Raw genomic sequence first — 25450 nt, 5'->3', positions numbered from 1 at the left:
CGTACTAACCGTCAGGTCAGCGACAAACGGCAGAGATTCTGCTCTCACTCGACTTCATAAAAGCAAGACTTGCCCCGCTCACTTCTCTTCCACCCACCGCACCTTCCTTCGACCACACTCAACCCTTGACCTCGAAACTTCGACCCGACCCTTCCTCTCCCAACTCAACATCAGCAACTACTTGATCTTCCCGAGCTTCCTTTCTCAACTTGTTCACTCGGGCTCCTCGCAGCATGCGGTGGCTGCTGCCTTTCGCCGCTGTACTGTGGCTGCCCAGCTTCGGTGTCGCCGTCGATGCCGCCGAGTCCAACCTCACGTACTCTGGCGCACCTCGTCTGTCACTGACTGGCGTTACGCCAACCCTCGAGATCACCGAAGGCTACATTCTTGCACAAACAAACACCTCTGTCACTGCCTTCGCCGACCGCGCCACATGCAGCGCTGCCAACCCGTGTGTGGATGGTTCATGTTGCAACAGTCACGGCAAGTCCACCTGCCCACGTCTTGCAATCCATGTGGTTTGCTAACTAATATGTTGATTTAGGTCTCTGTGGCTATCGTCCCGAACACTGTCGCCCTAATTCGCCCGCCACTTGTCTGTCCAATTGCGACGCCACGGCTCCTTGTGGTCAGTTCAGCACCGACGGTAGTACATCCTGTCCCTTGAACCTCTGTTGTTCATACTTTGGTTTTTGTGGCGCCTCAGAACCCTTCTGCCATGATCAGGTCCAGGAGCAGACGGGTCTAGATGCGCCTTGTCAAGGCAACTGCGCTCATACGCAAACTCCATCGTGTGGCGAAAACAGTGCCAGCACATTTCGTAAGATTGCGTACTACGAGGCTTGGTATGTTCTTTTGCAAATCCGAAAATTCCAATGACATGCTAACGTTGCTAGGAACCTGCGCCTTCGTGATTGCGATAAGGTAATGCCAAATCAACTCGATACCAGAGGCCTCACCCATCTTGTTCTTGCCTTTGCCAGCATCGATCCCAAGTCTTATGGAATACTCCCCATGAACCCCGACGACGAATCTATATACTCACAATTCCTCGCCCTCCCTGGTACCTTCAAGAAGATCATTGGAGTCGGCGGCTGGGAATTCAGCGACCCCGGTTCAACTCGTCACACTTGGTCCGACATGACAAGCAGTCAGGAGCACCGCAAGGCCTTCATCAGCTCCCTGAAGCAGTTCATCTCCAAGTGGCACTTCACTGGCATTGACATTGACTGGGAATGGCCTGGGTCCTCTGACCGTGGTGGAAACTCCGCCGATAAGGAGAACCAGATCGCCTTAGTCACCGAACTTCGTAAGGCCATGGGTGCAGACTTTTCCATTTCTGTCGTTATCCCAGCCCAATATGATTACCTCAAGAACATGGATCCTGCAGGTCTTGATGCTCATGTCGACTGGCTCAACATCTTGGCCTATGATTTACATGGACCATGGGATGCGAACGTGAATGGTCTAGGTCCCTACATCAAGCCTCACACCGATCTGAAAGAGATTGATGCTGCCCTAGAACTCCTCTGGTCTGCCAAGGTTACTCCCAAGAATGTCGTCTTGGGTCTCGCTAATTATGGTCGTGGTTATGTCGTCGAGAACAAGAATTGCATGTGGTACGGCTGCAAATTTACTGGACCTAGTCGAGCGGGTGAATGCACAAAGCAAGATGGCGTCCTGAGCACTTGCGAGATTCGTCGAATCATTAGTCGACATGGCCTCGAGCCTAAGATCATCGGGGGTAGTGCTGGCGTCAAGGAGATCACTTGGGATGACCATTGGGTTGGTTATGACGATGCCGAGACTTTTGATTTGAAGTTAAAGCTCGCCAACAATCGTTGCCTTGGTGGTACTGCCCTTTGGGCCATCGACTATGCCACTTGTGGTGGTGATGGTGGCCCCCCACAGCCAGGCAGCTCGGTCGCTCCAGCTCCCACCGAATCCAAGGTCTCTACTAAACTACCATCCTCCTCGCAAACCTCTGTTCTTGGACCACGGCCCCCCTCGCAATCCTCTCCGCAGCAATCTTCTAGCACTTCTAGTGTTGCTCCAAGTATACCTGGGACAACCTCGAATGGTGTGCCCTTGCCACCGGTCCAGTCTTCGAGGTCCACTGTTGGTTCTCTTGGAGCTTCCAACGCTCCCTGGTCTTCTGCCATGAGTTCCAGTGTTCCATCATCTTCGAATAGTGGATCTTCTGCCCAAGTAACTGCCACCCAACCGGGGACTGCTTCGGAAACACTCCCGGGCATCACAACTTCAGCTCATCTTTCTTCACCGTCAGAGTCTTCTTCTACAGCTTGGGCGCCTTCTGTATCCGACAGTCAAAAGACATCGGCGACAATCTCTGGTGCGCCTTCATCCGGTTCACTAGCTACATCCCCTACTTCTGCGACTGCTCCGTCTGGCGTTCCGATCATTGTGCCAACTGCATCCTTCTGGTCGTCTGCGCCGTCCTCTTCTCATCAAGCGGGTTCTAGTGACACAACGACTGCTACTTCAGGCAGCTTTCAAGGTACTTCTGTGATAGTGGTACCCACTGCTAGTCAGTCGAATGGTGAATCATCGGTGACTATCTCAACCGGTTCGACATCTAGAAGCCCTCAATCCGGTACAACCTCTGATGCACCGTCTTTGTCTGCAACATCAGCTGTCTCGGTCACAAGCGGTGCATCATCCTCTGCATTCTCAACCGCTGTCCCGTCTTCCACAGGTGGTATTGTAGTAGTGCCTATTCCTAGTCCGTCCAGCGTCGTCATACCGTCTAGTGGTTCAAACGTGGCAACCTGGTCCACTACATCCACTGTTGCTAGTGGTCATTTGACATCGTCCAGTGTAGGATTCATTCCGTCTCAGAGCGAATTGACAACAGTCCCAGCCTCCGGGACTTCAAAGGGCGGTACTTCGAGCCTTGCACAGGGTACATCTACTGGCGTCGCATCATCTAATGGTCCAGTCTCCTCCAGCATTGCACAAGGTAGCTCCACATCTACATCGGCAATATCCATGACTACGAGTGGCACTGAGTCTTCTCAATGGCAAGTTACATCTGCAACTGCGTCTGGTGGAGCTTCAGTGTCCGAAGATACCTCAACGGCGGCTGTTACATCGGGAACTACCACGACTTATCAGAACACAGAAACTGTATCGGGCACTCCACAAGGCAGTTCGACTCCCGGAACCACATCACAAGGAAGTTTGACTACTGGAACCACACCACAGGGTACATCGAAAGGTAGTACGTCAGCTACGTCAAGCCAGAGTATGTCGACCACCGCTGCCACTTCGCAGGCTACATCTAATGCTGGTACATCGCCGGCGGCCTCATCTCAAGGGGCCAGTACCACTGCAGGAACTGCTACAAGCGCGGGAGCCACCACTGGCGGTAGCCATCCGACCTTAGTGCCCGGAGTGGAATGGGACTCAGATTCACACAGTGATAGCGACCCAGACTGCAAACCCAACGACTGCGTCCAGGACTGCATCAATTGGCGGGCCATCACTTTCCTCATCATCAAGCGGCCAATCTGCCCCTGTGTTCCACACACTTGCGACAAGAAGTCTGACAATAAGAAGAAGAAGTGCAAACTCTTCGGCTGTGGTTGCGGGTGGATGGGTCTCAGCTTTGGTCCTGGTTGTTCCGGCATCGAGGTTGACATCACTGGGATTCTCCCACCTGGTGGTCTGTTTGGTGAAAACCCTTGTCGCTTTTTCGGTTGTCCTGGTAGCACTCCTGGTCTCATCGGTAATAATGGCTATTGCTATGGCCCTGGGTGTGATCCGTGTCCTCCTGAGATTTGCTCTGGTCATGGTCCATCGCCTGGACCAAACCCAACTCAGCCTTCGGGTAGGCCAAAGGAATGTGAGGAAAAGGAAAAGACGCGTGTCACGGAGCGCTTTGTTTACTGCACCGAGAACTTTAATGTCTCAGTATCAGTCATTCCTAGTAGCATCTTGGGTACTGCTTCGACAATGATTTCGACTGCCTGTGTGCCCATGATCGAGGCCACACTAAAGGCATGTCCCGGTGCACTGGAAGGTTATACAACGACGACTACCACCACCCTGGCCAATACTATGACAAGTAGTTCTGGGGCTCCAGCTTGTACCAGGGCACCGTTGAATCTTGACGAGGATGAGGGTTCAAATGAAGACCCATTGTCTTCTTCAATCACCTACCGTTCCAATACAACGAGAATCGGATCGTCGACCAATTTTATGTCGTCTACACTGAATCCTTCCAGCAGCTCGATCTTGCCATCTAGCAGCTCGATCTTGTCGTCTAGCAGCTCGATCTTGTCGTCTAGCAGCTCGATCTTGTCGTCTAGCAGCTCGATCTTGTCGTCTAGCAGCTCGGTCAAGTCGTCTAGCAGCTCGGTGAAGCCGTCCAGCAGCTTGGTCAAACCTTCGTCCACATCCAAGAAGCCTGACCCAATGCCTTCATCTTCGCCCTTCGACCCCAATGGAAAATGGAAGGCGAAGATTACCGTCACTATGGAATACAAGGTAGCACAGCTTGCATGGGTTCTGTTTGATCCAAAGGGTGAACATGCTGGTGAGCAAGCTTTGTTTATTGAAGGATCTCAGCTCAGTATGCGCATCGAATCCAAGAATCGAAAGAACGGCGAACGTTCCGCTCCATACGCTGTCACCATGATCGGCACGGATCTTACGAACGTTCAAAAGGCGCGCGTCGCATTCACCATTGAAAAGCCGATGAAGGGCTGTAACTATGCCAATGGGAATCCTTGCACTCCCACGATGACCACGGAAAACTGGCCAGAAACGAAGATGTTTGAGGTTGATTCTTGCGAGTTTTACTGCACGGACAAGAAAGACGTCAAGATGTATCAGTCTGATCTCTGGTGCGACGACCTCAACGACGCCATGTGGTTGCCCAAGAATGCGGGCTTTGAGCGTGTCTTCTGGTGTGGATGGAAGGGCTATTAGAGAGTCGATTGGCCGATTCTCTTGCGATACGAGCGTACGGTATAGTAGGTAGGCAGTTGCCTACCAAAGTTACTGTATGGTATGATCATGATTGGTAGAGCATCAATGTCATGTTAATAACCCGAACCATGGCTCAACTCTGAATAAAGTGACTGTGTGACTACGTGTTCTATAAGTTCTCTCCAGATGTGAAAGTGCAAGACAGTATCTATACATTTCTCCATGGCGATTGCATCACCCATTCGATGAGATGGGTGGCCCGAAAGCAGGTGAGTTGTATTACTAATCAGCCTGCAAACCAATCACCGACTGGATGGCGCAATACGGTACCGGTACTGGGTGGGTAAATCTCTCTAATTCAACAATGCACTTCAACCTAAACCTTGGTCTTACAACCATTCTTCCAACGCATAACAGATGCCAACCCAAAACAAGACATCGAATGCAGAAGCATTGCATGGGTAGCCAGAGCTTGCAAGGAATACTATGTTCAACTTGGTGCTTTGACAAGCACAACACGACAGTCGGTCCTAGGGACATTTCAGTGCCATGCCATGTAGGTAAGCCGAGTCGACATACCGGTACGGTAGCTTTCGTACGAATGAAACATCGTTACAGAAAGAAGAGAGCTCTGACAACCAAGCAAGAAAACAGCAACTTTTGAAGTACGCCTTGTTGGTGCGACTTGACGTTGCAGCAACGACACGTCGCCAAACATGGAACTAGGGGACCTGAGTACGGTACCGGTACCTACGGGTAGGTAAACCGCCAAGCAAAGGCTGTGTCTTTGAATCCTTCATCCCGCTCAGCCACCTCCCTCACCATCATTCATTGGTCGACTGGCCTCAGGAATTGCACATGTTCCCTTATTGGTACTGTGATGCGGGGTGTCCTGTGTCAGATTACGCAGTCCTGCACGCTGTAATTGGTATACATGGTCTTTAGGCGTTCAACGGGGCGTACGCTGTACCTGGTCAGCCTGCTCTTTTGTGGCTGCCTGGGAGATTTGTGGAATCAGTCTTGGTCTCGTTGTAATACTTATGAGACCTCACCTCGCGTGCTTCTGTGTATTCTGCCAATACGTTCTCGTTGCACCATAGCTCAAAGACATTTAGAAGATCATCGACGCAAGCTACATTCATTAACCAGCTTTACCGGCATCACACGCCTTCTCCAACCATGGCCCACGAACGAACCCTCAGGGTGATCACGCTGTGCACAACCGCGCTTGCGACCCCACTCCTAATCGCTACGACCGTCATCTCCTTGCAACTCGAACGGGAAAAGTACTATCGGCGTGGACGGCGTAGCGTGACTACTTTCTGTTTCGCCTACATCCCTCTCGCATTGTCTGCTCTCGCAGCGGCCAGCAGTCTGGCATACCAGCGCAGACATGAGAAATTGCCAGGACCCCGATTCGCACTTCTAGATGGGTTCACCGGCCTCTTCTACCTAGCCGTCCTGTTTCCCATCTGGGCCATTGAGATTGGTAGTTTGCAGAAACCGGGGTTCGGATTACTGGCTGGGTATCTGACTGCGCCTATGATTGTAAACATGTAAATCTTTTTGCCCCTGACGCTTGGTTTGAGGCAAGGTTCTAATGTTTTGGCATAGGATGATTCATTTCCTCGTCTTCGTTTGCAATCTTCAGTCGATATGGACGTTGCTGGCTAGCATCGGGAGTCGCAAGTGTCCCCACTGCCATGGCAATTACGTTGGTGCCGACCCTGCGGTCAAGCAGGCTGGTAAGGGACTTGCGGGGTACAGTTTGCTACGTGGAGATGACTATCTCGATGGGGATGCGGAAGCAGTGGCGTATGTCGATGCCAGGCCTTCTGAGGATATGCTTCGTCCGGATGTCAAAGATAAGGAGGATGGGGCCCAAGGGAAAGCTGCTCTTGATGTTTGAGGATGGGTAAGTGCAGCCTCACGCCTTTTTCTCTCTGTTTTGCTTTGGACTGTGAGGTCAGTTCTTGGCAAGAGGTGGAAGGCGGGACGCATGTGGGGAGAACAGGATATACATGAATCGAACGTTATCATCCTAGGGAAAATCATGTCAGGGGGTGAGGTACGTACCCTGCTGTACAGGTTTTTAAGATGTGGTTGGACTTTTCTGCAGATCCAGTAATCGGGGGGGGGGGGGGAGGGGTTCTCTTTATTCACTTTTACTTTATGCATCGACCCTTTTTGAAACTGCGCACACGTTCTTTACAAGAAACAAAGTCTTCATTCATCTACATACAGATTGTACACAAGCAGCCGACCCTTTTGTCTCCGTGTTACATTGGCTGTGTCACACTTTCATTCGCAGCCTCATTTCGGCGATGGGCATGCTTTGGAGGCGTGCGAGTCTTGCGTAGTGTTTGGGTACTGCTCTCCTTGATCCCACTGCAACGCACATTCGTCAGCATTGGTTTCGCTTTCGTGGACAGTAACATTGACATTGAACTTACATGCTCGACGATACATCCGCCCTCCCATCGGAAGCGATCGACGATTGTGCCAAAGGAACCAGTCTCGTAGTTCAACCAGCTCTGCGGGTTGATAAAGGTGGTTCGAATGGGCTTGATGTTCTGCGAGGCCCAGATGGGCGATAGGAGATTCCAGGCTGAATCCGATCCGTTCTGGGCAGCGGGATTGTGGTTCTGCAGCAGGACTTTGCGTCAGCATGGGCACGGTAGATGAATGGAAAGGTGGTGAGTATCAAGCGGGCGGCGGGTTATCCTGCTTACAATGTAGTCCTTCACGATATAACTAAAGGCCTCGCTGATATCTTTCTTGTAGATGAAGGCATGTGCGAATTTCTCCGACCGGGCTTTGGTTTGCGCCTCCGTGGTGCCAGGGACGCGGACGCAGGGTGCTGGCTTGACGGGTCGTGCTTGACGGGTTACAAGGCCATCTTGGGTGGAGGATTCAACGGGGGCAGCGAGAATGGCCAGGGGGGCGAGCAGGGCGGAGAAGAGGAGAGTGACGCGCATTGTGAATTGGGTGGACCGAGGATGAAATGGGTACACTTGGGCAAGTTTTTTTTTTGTTGGAGGAGTAGATGTTTGCAAGGAGAGTGGAAGGAGGGAGGGGGGGGAAAGTGGGCGTGTGTTTATACGCAAGACGACACTGGATCTTCGAGGCGATGATCTCCACATTGCACTTTCACTGCCATCATCATATACCATACCCACCTACCGGTACCCCACGGTATATACCGACCATTATTCATCATCTAAACAAGACCCAGCAATCCCCGTCCATCCAACCTCAGCGGCAAATCTAGTACCTCCATACCGGTACCTCCATGCAACGGAACCCTCACTAGGTGCAGCCAACGAGAGCCAGTTTCCGAATTGGACGATATTGTGCACGAGTCGTCCTCTTGGAACACCTTCACAGCCCATTTTATCCTTTAATGCGTCCTTTCGGCAGTTGACATGCCAAGCGAAAACCAGGTACGACTGTGTAGCCCCGATCCCTGGCCAGACCAAAAGCGCGCCATAAAATCTCCCTGCAACCGGGCCGAAACGGGGGAGGCCCGGTTCGAGGCAGGTCCAACGGTTGGATGGGCTGGTTGAGTGGTTGGATGGGTTTCGTTTGCTGGTGGCGTCGAGGTTTGAAACAAAGGTTCGATTGCGAGCTCATGCGCTTCTGTTCCTGAGTCTGTTGTATCGGGCCGGTTGGTTCCGTGACTCGGTACGTCAATCCACGTGCGGTGACGCGTTGCTTTGGGTCCACACTTGACAGGGAGGCAGCATGTCAACTAACTGTAGGAAAAATAGGTCTGTCTATCGACTGACGCAAATTCGTAATCTATAGATTAACTAGACCCTATTATATAGGGTTCTATAGCCTAGTATACTTATTTTATATTTATAATATATTATATTCTATAATATCTATCTTATAGATAACATATTCTTCCTCTATAGTCTATAATTTATTACGCTATAGGCGCTTAATTTTAAACTAGACTTTACCTTTAGTAATTTACTTTAGAGTAATATAATTAAAAAAGATAATATAAAAATACATATCTAGTCTTTAATACATATTTTAGAAATTTATATAGTTTATATATATATTAAAATAGAATTATATTTATATATTTAGGAGAAATAGTAAAGTAATAATTTTAAGGCTATAGCTATTATATAGCTCTCTACTATTCTATAGTATCCTTAGTAGGTATATAGCTACTAAGCTAAGAAGCAAATATATAACTAGATTATATATATCTTAAAGCTTAAGTTCCTACTATGTTTCCTACACGCCTTTAATATAGTAATCACTCCTAGTAATATCTATAGAAGGTTTAGAGGCACTAGATTAGTACTATTTAAGCTAGTATTAGTTATATTACACCTTAATATCTATATATATACTCTATCCCCCCTCCCTCTAAATAATATGCCCTTGTAACAAGTGCAAGCACTCGTTCTAGTTGTTCTTATCAAGACTAGCCAAGATATTATTAGCCCTAATATGGCTCTAACTCTAGTCTAAGGCCCCTCTACCTCTAGATATAAAAGGTGCCTTATACTTATAGATAGATAGATAAGTTCTTCTTGTCCTTTTGTACAAGACCTATAGGTGTAGGAATTATATCCTTTTCTATACAGACGCGCACTCCTATATGCCTTTGAGTCGTATTAGAAACCTTTTGGATGCCCTATCTACTTGCGTTATTATAGCCCTAGTAGTTATAAATCCTTAGTATTACCCTTAAAATAGGGTTATAATTAATACTTTTTAAGGTAGGAATTTAGGTATATATAAATAGCCTACTAACTTCTATAGTTAAGATATTTAAAAAGCTTACTAAAGGCGTAGCTATAGTAGTATATAAGCTAGTATTAGTACAAAAGTATATTACTAAGCTTAAAGTAATAAATAAGGCCTTAACGCGCTAAACGTTATATAACAGGAAGTAGATTTAGGTACAAAGTACCCTTATAGCTAAGGATAGGCTATACGTAACTATTCTATAGGAGTTTAGGGCGTAGAGTGATAGAAGTTAAGTAAGAGGGTAGGCGCTAATAGAGGTAAGGTAGGCTAAAAATACTATAGAGAGTGCTATAAAGTAGGATATAACTTGTATATATATAAGAATATAGTAGAAGTTACAATATAAAAGTAATAAATATAGTTCTCTCCTATATAGAGCTAGAGTCTGCTATAATAGACTATAATAGGGTTAGGTTTTAGTAGGGGCTTAGTAGAGTAAGCTAACTACCTGTGTAAGCTAGTTATTTATATGGTACGTTATAACTTGATTTGTATTATACTAATATAGTATTAATATCTATTAGATACTATATTATATATACTATTTATTAAATAGTATTAAAATATATATTACTACATTACTAGCTATATAATAAGCTACTTGTTTATTATTAATACAAATTAAAGTTCTTTTAATCTTTATTTAAGGTTTACTACCAAATCTTTAATTCTTATTAGTAAAGTGTATATATTTATATAAGTTTTCTATTAGTATATTTGTAAAACGTCACGGTAAGGGATAGAGGTTTAGTAGTAGATTAGGATAATTGGTGTTAATTGAATGTTAAACGAATTGATACTGTGTGTATCAATCTCACGGGTATTTATACTGCCCATGATCACGTAATCCGTCTAGCTTGGGCCACTCTAGCCCATGCTCGGGTTAGTAGGGTTGGCAGAGCCCTGTGTCCTAACAATATTTATATATATACATAGCCCTACACTTTAAAATTAATTAATAGCTCTTTATATTATTTTAAATTAAATACATAAGTCTAATAATCTAACTTAATATATATTTAACTTTTAGTCTATCCTTATATATACTTCGTTTATTCTTAAATATGCATATAAGCTATTTTAGAATATTATTAGAATTCCCTATTTTAAGAAATTATTATATTATATAATATTTCGTGATATATTTATAAGTATAGTAATAAATTTTTTATAATATATAAGTATTAGATATTGCAAGAAAAAGCATATAAGATATATCTAATCTACTAAAAGATAACTTAATAAGTAACCTTGCTAGACAAGGAAAGCTACTCTTAATAAGAAAACTTACTAGATAATAACCTTGCTAGATAAGGAAAGCTATTCTATAAGTAAGCTTACTAGATAAGCAACCTTATAGGATAAGGAAAGCTACTTGTAATAAGTATGCTTACTAGATAAGTAATCTTACTAGGCAAGGTTATCCATACTAAATAAGTAAGCTTACTAGACAAGTAATTTTACTAGGAAAGGCTATCCTTACTAAATAAGTAAGCTTACTAGACAAGTAATTTTACTAGATAGGAGAACTCTGCTAGTGATAAAATAAGTTTAATTATTTGATAATAAAAGAAGTTCTATATAAGGAGCATATAGGAAAAAGATATTAAGATAGAAGTTACATAGATAATTAAGTTATTACTACTATCTTTGTTATATCTAACTACTTCGAGGTTTATCCTTGCTTCCTATGTTTATACTGTGCCGTGGCACGGAGGGTCTAGGTGTAAACAAGGTTTACCCTAAATTGGATGGGTTGAAGGTATAAAGGAGGGGAGGGTTATAGGATAGAGTAATAGGCCTCTGAAGACTTAACACTTCAACAAATCTTATTAATAGAAATTTCTTCTCCTTGATTCTTCTTTTAAACCAAGTCCATTACTATAAGCTATCTACTACCTCGTCTAAGACCTCCTCCTTCTCCTTGTTTAAATAGGTTACTCTCCCTAATAGTTTAATACGTTTTTACAATAATAACCTAAATATATTTTAATTTTCTTAAGATATATATAAATACACTTATATTCTACTTTAACTATTTTATGATTTAAGTACTAGTTATATTTTTTAATTTATAGTAATAACTATAACTATATATAATATTAAAACTATTTAAACAATATATATCTTAAAGTTCTCTATATATTATTAAAGTACTATATAAAACTATACTATTTTATACTAACTACAACTAGATTTATATAGCTTTAACATCTTTCTCTAAAGATATTTTTATAGTATACTTATAATTAGATTATGCTCAAAGTTTAATATAATATATAGTATAATTTATAGCCTAGTTCTAGCTTTTAAGATATTAATATTACTAACTTAATCCTATAATATTTATAATTGTATTTATAGCATATATATAAGAATGATTTAGTGTTTCTTTTTATAAAGATATAGCTATAATAAGCCTAGTAGTAAGTGAGTATTAGTTTTAAGTTATAAAAGACATACTCGATTTAAAATTTTATATTGAATCTATAATAGCTAGTTGTTAGGACATAGTGTCTATTCCCACTGCGCCAAATAACCGAAAAGGTGCGTATAATCCATGGATGGATTATTCATGAATAGAATAGTATCTATGGTCGCAGGGCACGCCATACCCCATAGTCCTACCATGCGCGCGCACGTTGCCATGGCCTAACACTAGTTTATTATATATACTAATAGATACAATATACTTTTTTTAAGTGATACTAAAATACACATTATATACTAAATTTAATTATATAACTTTAGCTCCTTTATTTATATAGTAAACCTTTGTTTAAAATAATATCTTATATAACCTAATCTTTTTCATTTTACGTTATATATATAGAACTATAGGTAGATAGGGGTATCTAAAAGGTATCTAATGTAACTTAACTGTACACAGGGGTGCGTATCTATATAGAAAACAATATAATTCTTATACCTATAGGTCTTATATAAAAGGATAAAAGGAGCGTATCTATGTATTTATAAGTATAAGGCTCTATTTATATCTAAAGGTAGAGCGTTCTTAGACTAGGGTTAGAGCTATATTAGAGCTATATTAAGGCTAACAATATCTTATCTTGTGTAATAAAAATTAAATAAGTCCTTATACTTATTAAAATATATAGTTTAATAATAATACTATAATATAAGAAAGGCTATTATACTACTTTTGATATTAAACGTATAGCTATAGTAGTATACTATAAGCTTAAAAATTATATTTATTATGCTTTAATTTATAAATATATTATAACTATTATACTGTTTTTAAGCAGGTATAAGAAAAACTGTATATTGTACTTATAATTTTCTATAGTTCTTTGTTATATAATATATAAACTTTACTAAAAAGCTATTTATTTAGATAGTTTAAATAAAATTGATATAAACGTATTATATAGCTAAATATTTTATAAATAATACTAAGTTATCTTAAGGTAATTTATATTTTAGTTAAGTTATTTTAAACCTTTAGCTAATACTTTATTTTCTATTTTCTTACACTATTTTACTATATACCTTAATAATATTATTAATATATACTATCTATATATAACTAGTGTTTTATATTAGTATTAGGACCTTAGGTTATTAAACAAAAATCTATACATATTATTATTAAGCTATTTGTATTACATATATGTTTTTAAATATAGAATAAAATGTATTTAAAATTAAGATTATAGATAGTAGGTTAATAAATAACTATAATATAGTAGGTTAATAAATAACTATAATATAGTATATTAATAAATAACTATAACATAGTATCTTAATAAATAACTTTAATATAGTATATTTATTATATAACTACAAAGAAATATTAATAATATAACTAAAAAAATATACTAGTAATATATTAAAAATACACTAGAAATATACTAGAAATATATTAGAACTATATTAGAAATATACTATTAACTATTTAACTATAGCTTATATTCTTGCTACTGCCTAGGCTTCTTATATATCCTACTAGTTAATAGTATTATAATATTAACTTTTGCTAATTATATTAGTAAACTAAATAGCGTTATTATTACACTCGTAGTCGAATAATATATTAGTAATAAATTTTTAATATATTTTTAATAGATACTTACCTTAGATATCTTAGCTATAGTACTAGTAGTAGTAGTAGTAGTAGATAGTATAGGGGATAAGGTAGCTAGAGGTATATAAAAACTTAGATATTCTTATACTATTAAGCTATATATTCTACTTATATCCTTATTAGGTACATAGAAAAGGTAGATAGTAGGTAGACTAGTTTTAATAGCCTTAGTTAAGTAGTGCTACTACTTAATCTAGTTATAAACGTATCCCTTTTATACTTATACCCCTTTTAGATATCCTAGTACTATAGTACAATATATTAGTAATATATTCTAAATATACTTTATACTATAATTATTAATAATTACTATTAATTACTAATAATAATAATGATACTATTATAGTTAATACTCCTAGTAGGATTCTTATTAGGGGAAATAGTATTATAGTTATAGTTCTTAATATAAGCATAAAAGGCACCTCTAGTACCTAGATATACTTCTTGTATATATTAGAATTGCTTTTAATATATTCTTAACTTATTCTTATACTATAGATACTAGAACTTATAATAAAAAAGTACAAGATCTTAGTAATATTAATAATAAGGATATTGTTATAGTTATTTTTTAATAGACTAATAGTTATAATAGGTGCTATACTAGCTAATATTCTAGTAGTAAGCTAGCTAGCATATATTAGTAATATATTTAATATATCTTTTAGAGATACTTATATTAGAGGATAGCATTTTAGAAACTATAATTATAAATAGTAAAGTTAAGGATATAAAATTATATTAGAAACAGGGTTTTAATATATTCTTACTTAGCCTTACTTAGTAGGACTAAGACGTAGCTTAGCCCTCCTAACCTGCGTTAGTCTAAGACGGACCTATTTTTCCTATAGCCAGTTGACCTGCTTCCTAACTTGATAGGCTACCTACCTACCGCACCGGCGCTGTTGCTGATAAGCTGGATCGTAAGGGTTGACGGCAGATGTTTATGGCATTGCGAGTGAAACGTAGGGAACTATAGGTACGGCCCTTTTGCACATCTAGATTGCCAACTCTACCGGTACCGTACCTGTTGGTCCAAACTTTCATCCTTGTATGCGTTTCGCAGCGTTGACTTCCAATCGGGTGCGACTAGAGTGTGCTTGCAATACCTGCAGCATTGCCTCCAGGCTCAAAGATCTTCGTGTTTGAAATCCGTAGATTCCCTCGCATTACCTAGGTATGGTGGCCTTGGACTCGGACTTGGACGGTACCGGTAAACCGTTGTATTCCAAGGTCTACCTGCCCAACACAGATATACTGCAAAGGCACACAGCAGTCACACCAAACCCCCAACACCTCAATCAAGCTCCTCCATGCCAATCACAGCAACCAATATCCCACCCCAACACCTCAACCAATACACCCCATCGAATCCTCCATCCTCCATCCTCCACCTAACCATCCTTCCCTAACAACACCTCAATACACAAACAATATACTCAATCCCACACCCCAACAATCCCAACCCCAATCCCCGAATCCCCATCCCATAACCCCCCAACCAGACCAAAAAAACCAAACCCCCAATACACTAACAACCACTACCATCACAATCCAGCTCCTCAAAAATCTTTCCTATAAAGGAGAGCGAGAGCGAGAGAGAGAGAGAGAGGGCTATACAATACTACAAGCTTGCCTAACCACCACTACCATCAACAGCAATGCTAACCTTTAATCTAGTCATCTACTCAAGTCCCATGTCCACAGCTTCGTACCAGCACCATGCATGTCGAGCCAGCAAAACCAACTCGAAGACATCCCCCCAGCACAACAGCACGCACATGTTCACCCAGGAAACAAAAAAAAACAGATGCCATGGCCCAACTCGCCTCCTCCAACACGGAACCATGACATGCAACTCAGGCGGGAAGTAAATCCTAGCCATCATCCAAAACTCCCACTCAAGCCAAAACAATTCCGATCAAAGGGTGTGTAAAAAAATCGCCGTCTCATTCCTGCATCAAGTACCAACCCCCCACCCCCCTCCCTGCCATGTGTGCTAACCGTCTACCCCAAGCGCTACAAACTTGCCTACTCATTACTACACTCCACTCCACTGCACTTCCCCCGCGCCAAGAAATATGCCCGCTCTATATAGCATTGAAAAAAAAAGGGCGTACACGCCCAAAATCCGCCCAAAAGAAAGAACAAAACTCCCAAGTATGCGAAATGAACCACCAAAAAGAAACACATCCGCCTGCCTGCCGAAGCCCATGTCCTGTATCATCAAACTTGAAAAAAAAACAGACATCTCCTCCACCCCCCCTCCCCAATCCTCCGTCCCTTTCTGCTAACTAGAATCGAAAATGGTTGCTGAGTGGTATCGCGGAAGAAAAAAAAAAGTCTTGAATCCCCCGTAGTACACATCGTAAAAAACGCCTCGCTCAGAATGAATGACGGATGATGTTGGTGTCGGCAACGCAAAAACTGATGCTGATGATGATGATGATGATGATGCGCACATTTCCTCTGGTCCGGTCCTCGTCTTCTCAATACCTCAGCTTGCCCAAAAGACTGAAGCAATACGCACACTCCCTCTCACTCTTCATTTGAACCATGAACACTCTGGCCCTCGCGCCCAGCACGCCTCCTGTATTCGCAACGCCTCCGACCTGACCGGCAGCGTCGATGTGGTCTTCCCAGACACTGACTGCAATACCACTGCGGGCTACCCGCTCAAAACAGGTCTCTGATAGTGTGACATCTAGCAGCACCTGGCCCTTGCTCTTGCCTGTAACCACAATACGGCGCTCTTGCTTGTGATCTCGTGTCCCAGGAGCGCGTTGACGGGGGTTGGTAGGCGAAGAAGGAACGCTGGGGTTGGGTGAAGGCAGGATAATGGTTAAGCGGGCGCTGCCCATGTCGCGCCACTTCTTGGATGACTCGCGCTCATACAGACGACATTTCGAGTTTGTGATGCCAGCCGGTGCACCGGGCGCCCTGCCAGTTTCGCCGGGAGTCGACGACCCAGAGTCAGGACGTGATCCGCCGTCCAGAGATCCCGTACTGCGCGAGCCCAGCGTCGAGTCGCGAACGCTGAACATGCCACGCTTGCCAAAGGAGAAGCGGCCAAGTGCCGACTTGAGAGCAGTGTTCATCGTGCCGACCGACGACTCGGTGGCAGCCGAAATGGAAGCAGCGCGTGTACTAGTCTTGCGGTAACTGCTTCGGCGACCTAGTGTCCCCCCTAGCCACCCAGATGAAGATTCTGCATTGGCCCGGGCGGCATTCTGTCGGTCCATTGCCTCAGCCCAGCTTGTCTGTCCATATGGGCCGCGTGCGTTCTGCAGAGCCATATAAGTTGGGTTGTTGATGCGCGATTGGTTGATCATGGCGTATAACTGTGCGCACTCGGCTGGGTTCCGACTTCTCAGCATGATGTTGTTACCGGTCTTGATGCGCGACTCTTCCGTAGGTGGAGAGCGAATGGAAATGTCTATGGCCGTAGACTTGCGTAGAGGCACCAGCGGGGTAAGCTCAACCGCAATGAGGGGAGCACGTCCTTCAGTCTGGATAATCTCGTCGCCGTCGGCCATGAATGGCTTCGAGTGGTGGGCAGTAATTTCAAAGACCTCGATTTTGCCGGGAGTCACGACGATGCTGCACTCATCCGGGTGCAGGCTGTCCCATCGGCCTGCTTCGGACCAAGCAAAGATGGAGGCAATCGTCTTGGAGGCCTTTCCTGAGCCTTGTGGCACAGCTCGATACGGCGTGTTGGATGCAGATTGCGAGGGTGTAATGGTGCCATTGGGCAGAGTGTAGATGGACGCTGGAGGTGATACCTTGGGGAATGCCTTGTTTTCCTCTTCCTGCTCCTCCACGGTGGTGGGTAGTTTCGATAGTCTTTCGCTGGAAAATTGACGCGATGTAAACCCACGAGGTCCGGGGTATCCGATTGGCATCAGAGGCATCGGCACATCATCATCCAACTCATCTTCAGAGGAATCCGAGGTGAGGCTCTCTTGTTCAGACTCGCTCAACTCCTCGTCCGATGCGACATCTTCCTCGCTCTCACTGGAACTTGACGAAGTAGATTCTTCGGTGCACGTTGAAGGTTCGTACTCATGCTTCAAGGGCGATGAGGAACGGCGCTTGTTCTTCCAGCCTGGCAGTGACGGTGTGAATACGGGTGTCTTGGAGCCTTTCAATGTCACAGGCGTTAGAGGACTTGAAGGCCGATGCGGCGGAGTGGGCGGCGGCCGGGGTGCTTCGTCTTCGAGCATTGTATCCGCATCATCGTGTTGGGTTCTCTGCTCCATCTTGGAGGGCGCTGACGCCGGCCCGTCACGATACTTCTTGGGCGCTTCTCGTGGACCTCGGATAGGAGTCGAGGGAGTACTAGTCTTTCTCTGTCTTGGTATGCTTGGTAGTTCTAATGAAGGCACAGAAGAGACACGACGATGGGCTTGTGGCCGCTGTGGGGATGGAGGTGAGCCTGGCGGTGACCGGTCTTCGGGCTCAATGGTCCGATCATCAGATTCATCAGACTCATCCGAATGATCTACGTCCGAGGAAGGCATCCATACACTGTAGCCTCTGCTTGATGACGACACCGTTGATTCCGTAGCTGGAAGAGACTGCGGTCGACGTTTTGTGGATTTCCGCCGTGGTTTAGGAAGTTCCTCTGCCGTGGTCGTCTCCGCTGGCTCTTCCGGATCTTCGAGCGTGATTTGGCGCGACGCTCGAGCGGCAATAGGAGAAGGCACGTCCTTGGCCAGCCGCTTTGTTGCTCTGGCTCGCTTCAGTCCCGATGGTGAAGCAGCATCGCCAGCCATTCGAACTGCTTCTTTCAGACTGCGAGGTGTGCGATCCGCGTCTGGTTCGGTATTGTCTGCCTGGGGACTCTCGCTTACTACAGGCTGGTGTGGCATGTCATTCTCATCGTATCCCATGGTAATATTGGAATAATCCTCGCTAGGTGGAGTTGTTGGTGACGAGACACGAGACTGCCGCCGCTTCTCTGGAGTGTCATAGTTCCAAACCTTGGAAACCTCGGTATGCTGTTCACCAATTGGTATCTCAATCTCGTGGGGGCTTGGTGTTCTGCTCTTTTGCGGGGCTGTAGATTCGGTAGCAGCCGAGAGTATAGACGAAGATTCGTGGCTGCTTGTGGGCCGTTGTGTTGAGAGTCCAACGGCACTGGGTGACTTGCGTACTTCTGAAATCTGAGGTGGTATCGGATTGAGGCCGAGCATCTGCACCCAATCGAATCCAGCTTGCTCATCATCGGTCAAGAGAGACATGACCTCACTCCATTCGGATCCATCGGCTTGATTGCCGCGAATCATCACAATAATTTCTCCTTGGGCGTCGCCATTGCGAGCCGAACATTTGCTCAGCTGGATAGGCGGGAGCAGGAGCCAGCGTCCGGTAGAGTCCACTTCGCAGATGAGGACATCGCCTCCTGCTCCTGTGCCTGGCATGTTATCGCGGAGTAATATCTCAACACGACAACTGATCTCCTGACCACTCGAGTGGTATAGATGGAGGTCAAAGTGATCTCTAGCTCTCACACATCGTTTAGGGTCGATGCGGACACCAGCGAGGGGAGCCAAGCTCCGAGGATCGCGAGCACGTGTAGGGTCTATACTTGCGGCAGCTTCATCTTCCAGTCGTGCTTGCTCATCATTGGACCGCTTGCGTGCAGCGGCCACAAGGTCCTGGAAGATGGTTGACATGTTCTCCGCTCGATCGGATGGTTTTACATGGTGGATACCCTGCGTTTGATGTTAGTATGGATGTGATGGTCAAAGGGGGATATAGAAACATGCCCTCATCGTCTTGGCCAGGTACTTGAGGCGTACGAGGGGCCGCTTTAGCATGTAGGCAACATCGACACGCTCGCCATTGCCATTGACAACGTATCCCTCGGCATTACGTGGCATGCCTTCATCCCAAGGGGCGCCATCGTCTGGCCCATTGACCACCTTGGCTGGCTGGAAGGGGTCGTCATCGGCGGGTGCGAGGCTAATAACCACGTCTTGGAAGCCGAGTCGCCAGGCTGCAATGTAATCAGAGTAGACACGTTGGGCACTCTGGGCCCAGGAAACGAATGCCTCGGCGTCCTCGGTCGGAACACGCTTGTGAAGGGTCTTGAGGCGTTCCAGACAGACACCCATATTTACAATGGGCTTGGTAACGTCATTCGGGTCCGTGGTAGCTGAGCGAGAGAAGAGACCGGCTGCAACAGCCGAGTCAGATTTTGAGAGAACGCAGCTGAGTAGGACAGGAATGACACCATCGACGATTGTGCGAAGCTCCCGCATGTATTTTGCCTCGTCGGAGGCGAGTTCTCGCATTATATCCTCAATGGTAGCAGTGGCCAGGCGACTTCGGTTGGTGCGGATGCTTCGAGCAGACATGATGCTCTTTGCGCCTGCTGTCTTGGGCATGGAAAGGACGGAGATCAAGTCTGCATGGCTGGCAAGTCTTCTCCGCCTCGTGCTTCTGCGACTGACAATGGTGGATGTTTCTGGGTTCAGCAGCGAGCCTACGTCTGATGCAGCCACCCCCGACATCACGCTTTCCTCATGCACCGTCTGGAGATGATCCGACTCTGTAATGTCAGAAGGAGCGCCCTGTGCTGTCGTCGCGGATGCGGACGACTCTACAGACACAATCGTGGACAGCTTCTTGCCCCTCGAAGGAAGTGCGCGTTGTATCGAGAGGGGGCGTGGTCGCAGTGGGGCCGTGTCCATGTCTACGGTGGAGGCATCTACTGTGGAGGAGATTGCGGATGCAGTGTCAAGGTCGTCCTGTGTGTCGTCTACTGACATGGTTTCTCGGAGTGGCGATGACATGGAACGACTCTTGGTAGGAGAGTGCTGGCTGCGTCTGGCACCGCGGCGCTTCAAGGTCGGTGTTGGGCTGAGTGAGACCTCGCTCTCCGTCACCTGCACCGAAGACTCAGCCGTGACGGTGGTAGAGACGACGGAAGAGGGCGCCTCGTCTACGGGCTGGCTATCGACTTGGATTTCACGGCTGCGACGTCTGCGTCGTCGCCTCCTGCCACTGCTGCCGCTGCCGCTGCTGCATCGTCGCGATTGCTCGGCGGGCTCATGTGGTGTGTCCGTGGATGTGGCGGTGGTGGTCCCGTCTGATGCTTTTTCTTCTTTTGGCTGCAGGTCGAGGCTCGACATGGACTCCTTGGATGTCCGCCTGCGCGAGCTGCTCTCCACAAAGGGGTCTGGCGTGCCGCTGAGCCAGGCTTCAAGGCGGGAGCCCAACGTCTTGGTGGTGGGGGCAGGGGTGGTGTTGGCAAGGGTGGAGAGCGACGGGATGGTCTCTGCAATGGCTGGCTCGACGGGGGTCCTGGCGACATCGTCATCGCTCGTGCGCGGCCACGACCTCCGACTCCGCCTGCGAGAGGGCTTGGGGGTTGAATCTGGCTCTTGAAGGGGTATTGGGACATCTTCCTCGTCGGTACGGGGATACGATCTACGGCTTCGTCGGCGCGTAGGGGCTGGCTCCTCTTTGGGAGTCCCGCGCGGCGACTGGGCTGCGGTACGGTCGCCCTGGCTGCGCGGTCGTCTTCTCCGCCGTCGCTCTCTGATTTCGTCGTCCCGTGGCGAGGTGATGGCGGTGATGCGGCTCTTGGTCTGGCTTGCCGTCGGCGTGCCTGCGTACTCGACCGTGACCGTGTTCGTGTTGGCAGCCAAGGCTGACTCGGACTTGTTGGCTCTCTTGTGTGTATAGGGCGCTGCCTCGGTTGGTTCTGGCGACAAGGACCCCCGCGGCGATGTGCGTGCCCGCCGTCTTCGCCGCACCCTGACCATCTCCGTCGTCTCGTTGTCGGGCTGGGATGAGGTGGGTGCATCCGCCTTGTCTGCGCTCTTGTTGCTGTCCTTGGCGCTGCCGGAGCCGCTGCTGATGGGCCGCTGCTCGTTCTCTGCGCTCGAGGGCTTCGACGGCCGGCGCTGCTTGGGGGGCGGCCTCGTCTGTCCGGTGCTCCTGCCGACATAGGAGACGAGGGGCAGCAGGGGATTGAGGGGCAGCGGGGTGGTGGATGCAGCTGGCTTGACTTCCTTGACCTCCTTGACCTCTTTGGCGGGCGGCCGGTCGTTTTTGATAATCTTCGAGGGTCGCACCCAGGCATTGGGAATGGTCTTGGGCGGCGGGCGGCCGGTTTCCTTGGGCGGGGACTGCTTCTGGCGCCAATGCGAGTCGCTGATGACGCGCTTCTTGGGCGCCGTTGCCGTGAGCACATCATCGTCGAGCGGGTTGTGTGTCACGGCCGGCTTGACTGTGCTGGTGGGCCGCTCGGGGCTGCTGTCGACCGACTTCTTGGCCGTGTGCGCGGGCTTCCAGTTGGGCTTGCTGTCGAGGGGAGTGGATGTGGAGGCGGTGGGCGCGGTAGGCGCAGGCGAGGCAGCGGAGGCAGCAGAGGCAACAGAGGGAGCAGAGGCGGCAGAGGCAGTGGCTGGGGCGGGTGCGGCGGCGGCGGCGGGCAGATTGGGCACATCGGGCTCGACCTCGACCTGCCAGCGCTTGATCTTGTCGCGTACATTGGCGGGCTTGTTGATGCCAATGGCTTTTGCAAAGTCGTTGCCATTCATCGTGTTGGTCGTCTTGTCCGGCGCGGCCTTTTTCCTGTTGCCCGCGCTGCCATTCTTCTTCTGTCCAGCTGGCGTCTCAGGGTCAGTGGGCAGCGGCGAGGCGGGCATCGAGTCCCGCAGTCATTGGAGCTGGCGTGGGCGTGGGCGTCGAGGTCAAGGAGTCGAAGGAGTCGAAGGAGTCGAAGAGAAGAGGTCGAAGAGGCGTGTGTTTGTGTGTTTTGGTGTTTTGGTGTTTTGGTGTTTTTGTTGGCGGCAATGGGTCTGGCCTTGGTCTTGGAACTCTCCCCGCGCGCAGTTTGGGCTTGGCTGGCTGGCTGGCTGGCTGGCTGGCTGGCTGGCTGGTTGGTTGGTTGGTTGATCAGCTAGTTACCGACGACTCTAGCTTTGCACAGCTCCAGCGGCAGCTACCGGTATAGGTATAGAGACGGCAACTCACTGACTACCTTGCTATCTTCCTACTTCCTGCCCGGCCCAGGCGAGGAGGCGTGGTGAGGGACGAGCGAGTGGGTTGAGAGTAAGAAGAGGAAGTGTGGTGGGTGAATGCAGTCACCCCATCAAGAGGTGGTGATGATGGGCTGGGCCCCCCCTGGTACCGGTACCGGTAAGTGATTCCAAGGCTGGACGGTGCGCGTGCGTGTCTTTCTGCCAACTAGAGTAGTAACTAGCAACGAGGAACCTACTCTAGTGACGGCCGAGTGCAAGGTGGAGCAGCTGCCAGCACAATGGACCGTCCGTCATTACAAACTTGGACTTGGGCACATTGTACCGGTATTGTATGGACAAACTACTACCATGGCCATGTTGGACACCAATCTTCTACCTCTGACCAAGGTGCCCCTCGAGCCGTTGGCCTCTCGATGATGCGCCTCACAAAAGCTGCAACACGATCCATGCAATACAAGCACATGCTAGGACAAGGCATGGACATGCACAAGCATGGTGTAGCTGGGTACGATACTATGGGAATGCCAGAAGCTTCCTTCATACCACGGTACACACCAAGTAGACTGCCTGCCCATACCCCATCCTCTCCATCTTGGCTGTTTGTGTCACATCGAGCCTCATGAGGCTCATCGAGCCAATCTCCCCTGTCGCTCTCTCTCGTCTATTGTATTCGCCCAAGATCGGATCGACAGCAACCACAACAACAACAACAACAACAACAGCCACAGAAAACAGGAACAACGACAGGACGGGACAAAAAAAAACTATACATAGTATTCGACCCGTTCGAGTATGGTACACACCAAGTACGGTGGATGCTACTTCATGTAGGATGAACTGTACAACTGTGGTACCTACATGACACACCCAACACACACAGGAACAAGAACAAGAGGATTGGCCAATCCTCTAATCAAGCCGGGCCGAACCATGCCCAAATCGCACTTTTCCACCTCCTGCCCTCCACCCGGCATTCATCCGTCTGAGCCAATCAATCATCCAGCATTCGAGAGACTGAGAAACTGTCATGTACAAAACCGATAGAGGGAGTAGGCAGTCATCCAGCCCCCATGACTCTCTCTCTCTCTCCCTCCCTCTTTCTGCATTACAATTACATGTCTATGTATCCAATCCCGTCGCTCTACCATCTCCTCTTGTTTTTCCTACGAGACCTTGCCCTCATCTTTTTCCTTGAAATGAGAGCGCGACACTAGTCTCATGGCCAGCCATACGCAACAACCCAGCTCTACCAGGTACCTAGTATAGACGTGGCCAACTCTACCCAATATGGCATTCTGACCCCCTCCCCCGGCACAATACCGGTCCTATTCCCACATCTCCCCTCAGCTGCTCTTCTTCACATATCCAGCCCTTTGCGCGCGCTCCATGAGCTTGGCCGCATCATTGACGGCCGCGAATGCGCTCCAGGTCGCCATGACGCTCTGGAACATGAGGTATCCGGGAATGACGATCCAAAAGGCATTCATCAGGACAAAGTAGCCCCAGTAATAAAACTGCTCGGGACGCGAATACGACAGGTCGAGGATGTAGTGGTCGAATAGCGAGGTTGCGTAGTAGAGAACGTCGCCGTAGAATTGGCCGAGCGAGACGATGAGCTGGGCGGAGTAGCGGAGCGGATGGTCGACGGAGATGAGGTAGGCGGTCAGAAAGGAACCGGGGCCCCAGAAGACCTGGAATAGGGGAAAAAAGAGTCTGTTAGCATGGCTCGTTTTGAGGACCGGTGAACACTAGAGAGAGGCAGGAAAGTAGAGGGAGTTGGAAGAGTAGTAGACAGGATAGACCTACAGCCGTAACAGTCTCCATGCACAGAACAAAGGCATCCTGGGTCAGGTAGCGCGAGTCGCTCAGCGCATACTCCTTCCACAGCTGGCCAAAAAGGTCATTGGCAGCTCCCATGTTGCGAAAGTTGTAGGCAAAGTAGCCCTCGAAAAAGGAGTGGATGCAGCCACAGAGGACAAACCACATAATGGCCGCCAAGTCCCCTGTGCTCGCATTGGGGCGCGTCCGCTTGACCATGGCGTAGGTGCAGCAGAAGATGACGGCGACACCGGCGCTGAAGATGGCGAGCAGCTCAAGGGTGCCCCATTTGTTGGCTAGGTAGCCGACAATCTCGACCTCGAGGGGGTAGTAAGGGTGTTGGCCGGCAGGAGGCAAATGCGACAAGTTTGCAGCAGCCATTGCGAGGTGGAGAACAAGTAGTGGGGGGGAAGAGAGGGAGAAAGGGAGAGGAGAGGAGAGAAGGGGAGAAGCGATGTCAATGACTCGGGAATACAAAGTCAACTAGACTCTAGAGGATTCTTTTTTGTCTTCTGCTCTACCAATCTCCACCTGGTATCGTAAAGGAATGGATAGATGGACTTGGGGAGAGCGGGGGGGGGGGGGGAGCCTAGGAGTCCAAGGATTCGAGCTGCTGGCTAGCCTCAGGTTCGATTTGGGGTAGAAGAAGACGAAAAAGAAGAAGACGAAAAAGAAGAAGACGAAAAAGAAGAAGACGAAAAAGAGGAAGAAGAAGAAGAAGAAGAAGAAGAAGAAGAAAATTCTGGCCCGCAACTAGGGCAAACCATGGCAGCCAACACAAGACACAGGCTCGCAC

At 47.3% G+C, this 25450-nt stretch overlaps 7 protein-coding genes across 7 annotated transcripts; 4 read left to right on the top strand and 3 right to left on the bottom strand.

Moving 5' to 3' along the window:
• Nucleotides 1-233: 233 nt before the first annotated feature.
• On the top strand, nucleotides 234-4953 carry IAQ61_005007 (uncharacterized protein; the record flags this gene model as incomplete). The annotated part of the gene is made up of 3 exons (XM_066096595.1): nucleotides 234-462; nucleotides 545-845; nucleotides 897-4953. The coding sequence occupies 3 exons, from the start codon at nucleotides 234-236 to the stop codon at nucleotides 4951-4953; spliced, it is 4587 nt and encodes a 1528-aa protein (XP_065953290.1).
• A 1149-nt stretch (nucleotides 4954-6102) lies between these two features.
• IAQ61_005006 (uncharacterized protein) lies at nucleotides 6103-6862 on the top strand (the record flags this gene model as incomplete). Its single annotated transcript, XM_066096594.1, has 2 exons — nucleotides 6103-6509; nucleotides 6568-6862. Coding segments are annotated over 2 exons (702 nt in total), but the record flags the coding sequence as incomplete, so codon positions are not given.
• A 254-nt stretch (nucleotides 6863-7116) lies between these two features.
• IAQ61_005005 (uncharacterized protein) lies at nucleotides 7117-7931 on the bottom strand (the record flags this gene model as incomplete). Its single annotated transcript, XM_066096593.1, has 3 exons — nucleotides 7117-7341; nucleotides 7407-7598; nucleotides 7686-7931. 3 exons carry the CDS (start codon nucleotides 7929-7931, stop codon nucleotides 7267-7269), a joined length of 513 nt encoding a protein of 170 aa, XP_065953288.1. The 3' UTR covers nucleotides 7117-7266.
• Nucleotides 7932-15016: 7085 nt separating this feature from the next.
• On the top strand, nucleotides 15017-15235 carry IAQ61_005004 (uncharacterized protein; the record flags this gene model as incomplete). Its single annotated transcript, XM_066096592.1, has 1 exon — nucleotides 15017-15235. One exon carries the CDS (start codon nucleotides 15017-15019, stop codon nucleotides 15233-15235), a length of 219 nt encoding a protein of 72 aa, XP_065953287.1.
• A 1091-nt stretch (nucleotides 15236-16326) lies between these two features.
• Nucleotides 16327-22500, bottom strand: IAQ61_005003 (uncharacterized protein; the record flags this gene model as incomplete). The annotated part of the gene is made up of 2 exons (XM_066096591.1): nucleotides 16327-19554; nucleotides 19609-22500. The coding sequence occupies 2 exons, from the start codon at nucleotides 22498-22500 to the stop codon at nucleotides 16327-16329; spliced, it is 6120 nt and encodes a 2039-aa protein (XP_065953286.1).
• A 614-nt stretch (nucleotides 22501-23114) lies between these two features.
• Nucleotides 23115-23459, top strand: IAQ61_005002 (uncharacterized protein; the record flags this gene model as incomplete). The annotated part of the gene is made up of 1 exon (XM_066096590.1): nucleotides 23115-23459. One exon carries the CDS (start codon nucleotides 23115-23117, stop codon nucleotides 23457-23459), a length of 345 nt encoding a protein of 114 aa, XP_065953285.1.
• Nucleotides 23460-24179: 720 nt separating this feature from the next.
• Nucleotides 24180-25035, bottom strand: IAQ61_005001 (uncharacterized protein; the record flags this gene model as incomplete). The annotated part of the gene is made up of 2 exons (XM_066096589.1): nucleotides 24180-24527; nucleotides 24643-25035. 2 exons carry the CDS (start codon nucleotides 25033-25035, stop codon nucleotides 24180-24182), a joined length of 741 nt encoding a protein of 246 aa, XP_065953284.1.
• Nucleotides 25036-25450: the final 415 nt, after the last annotated feature.

This window comes from Plenodomus lingam, assembly GCF_022343315.1.
Source record: "Plenodomus lingam strain CAN1 chromosome Unknown contig_21, whole genome shotgun sequence".
NCBI classification, from domain to species: Eukaryota; Fungi; Ascomycota; class Dothideomycetes; order Pleosporales; family Leptosphaeriaceae; genus Plenodomus; species Plenodomus lingam.
Note: the sequence above shows the minus strand (reverse complement) of the source record. Positions and strands in the feature narration are given on the sequence as shown.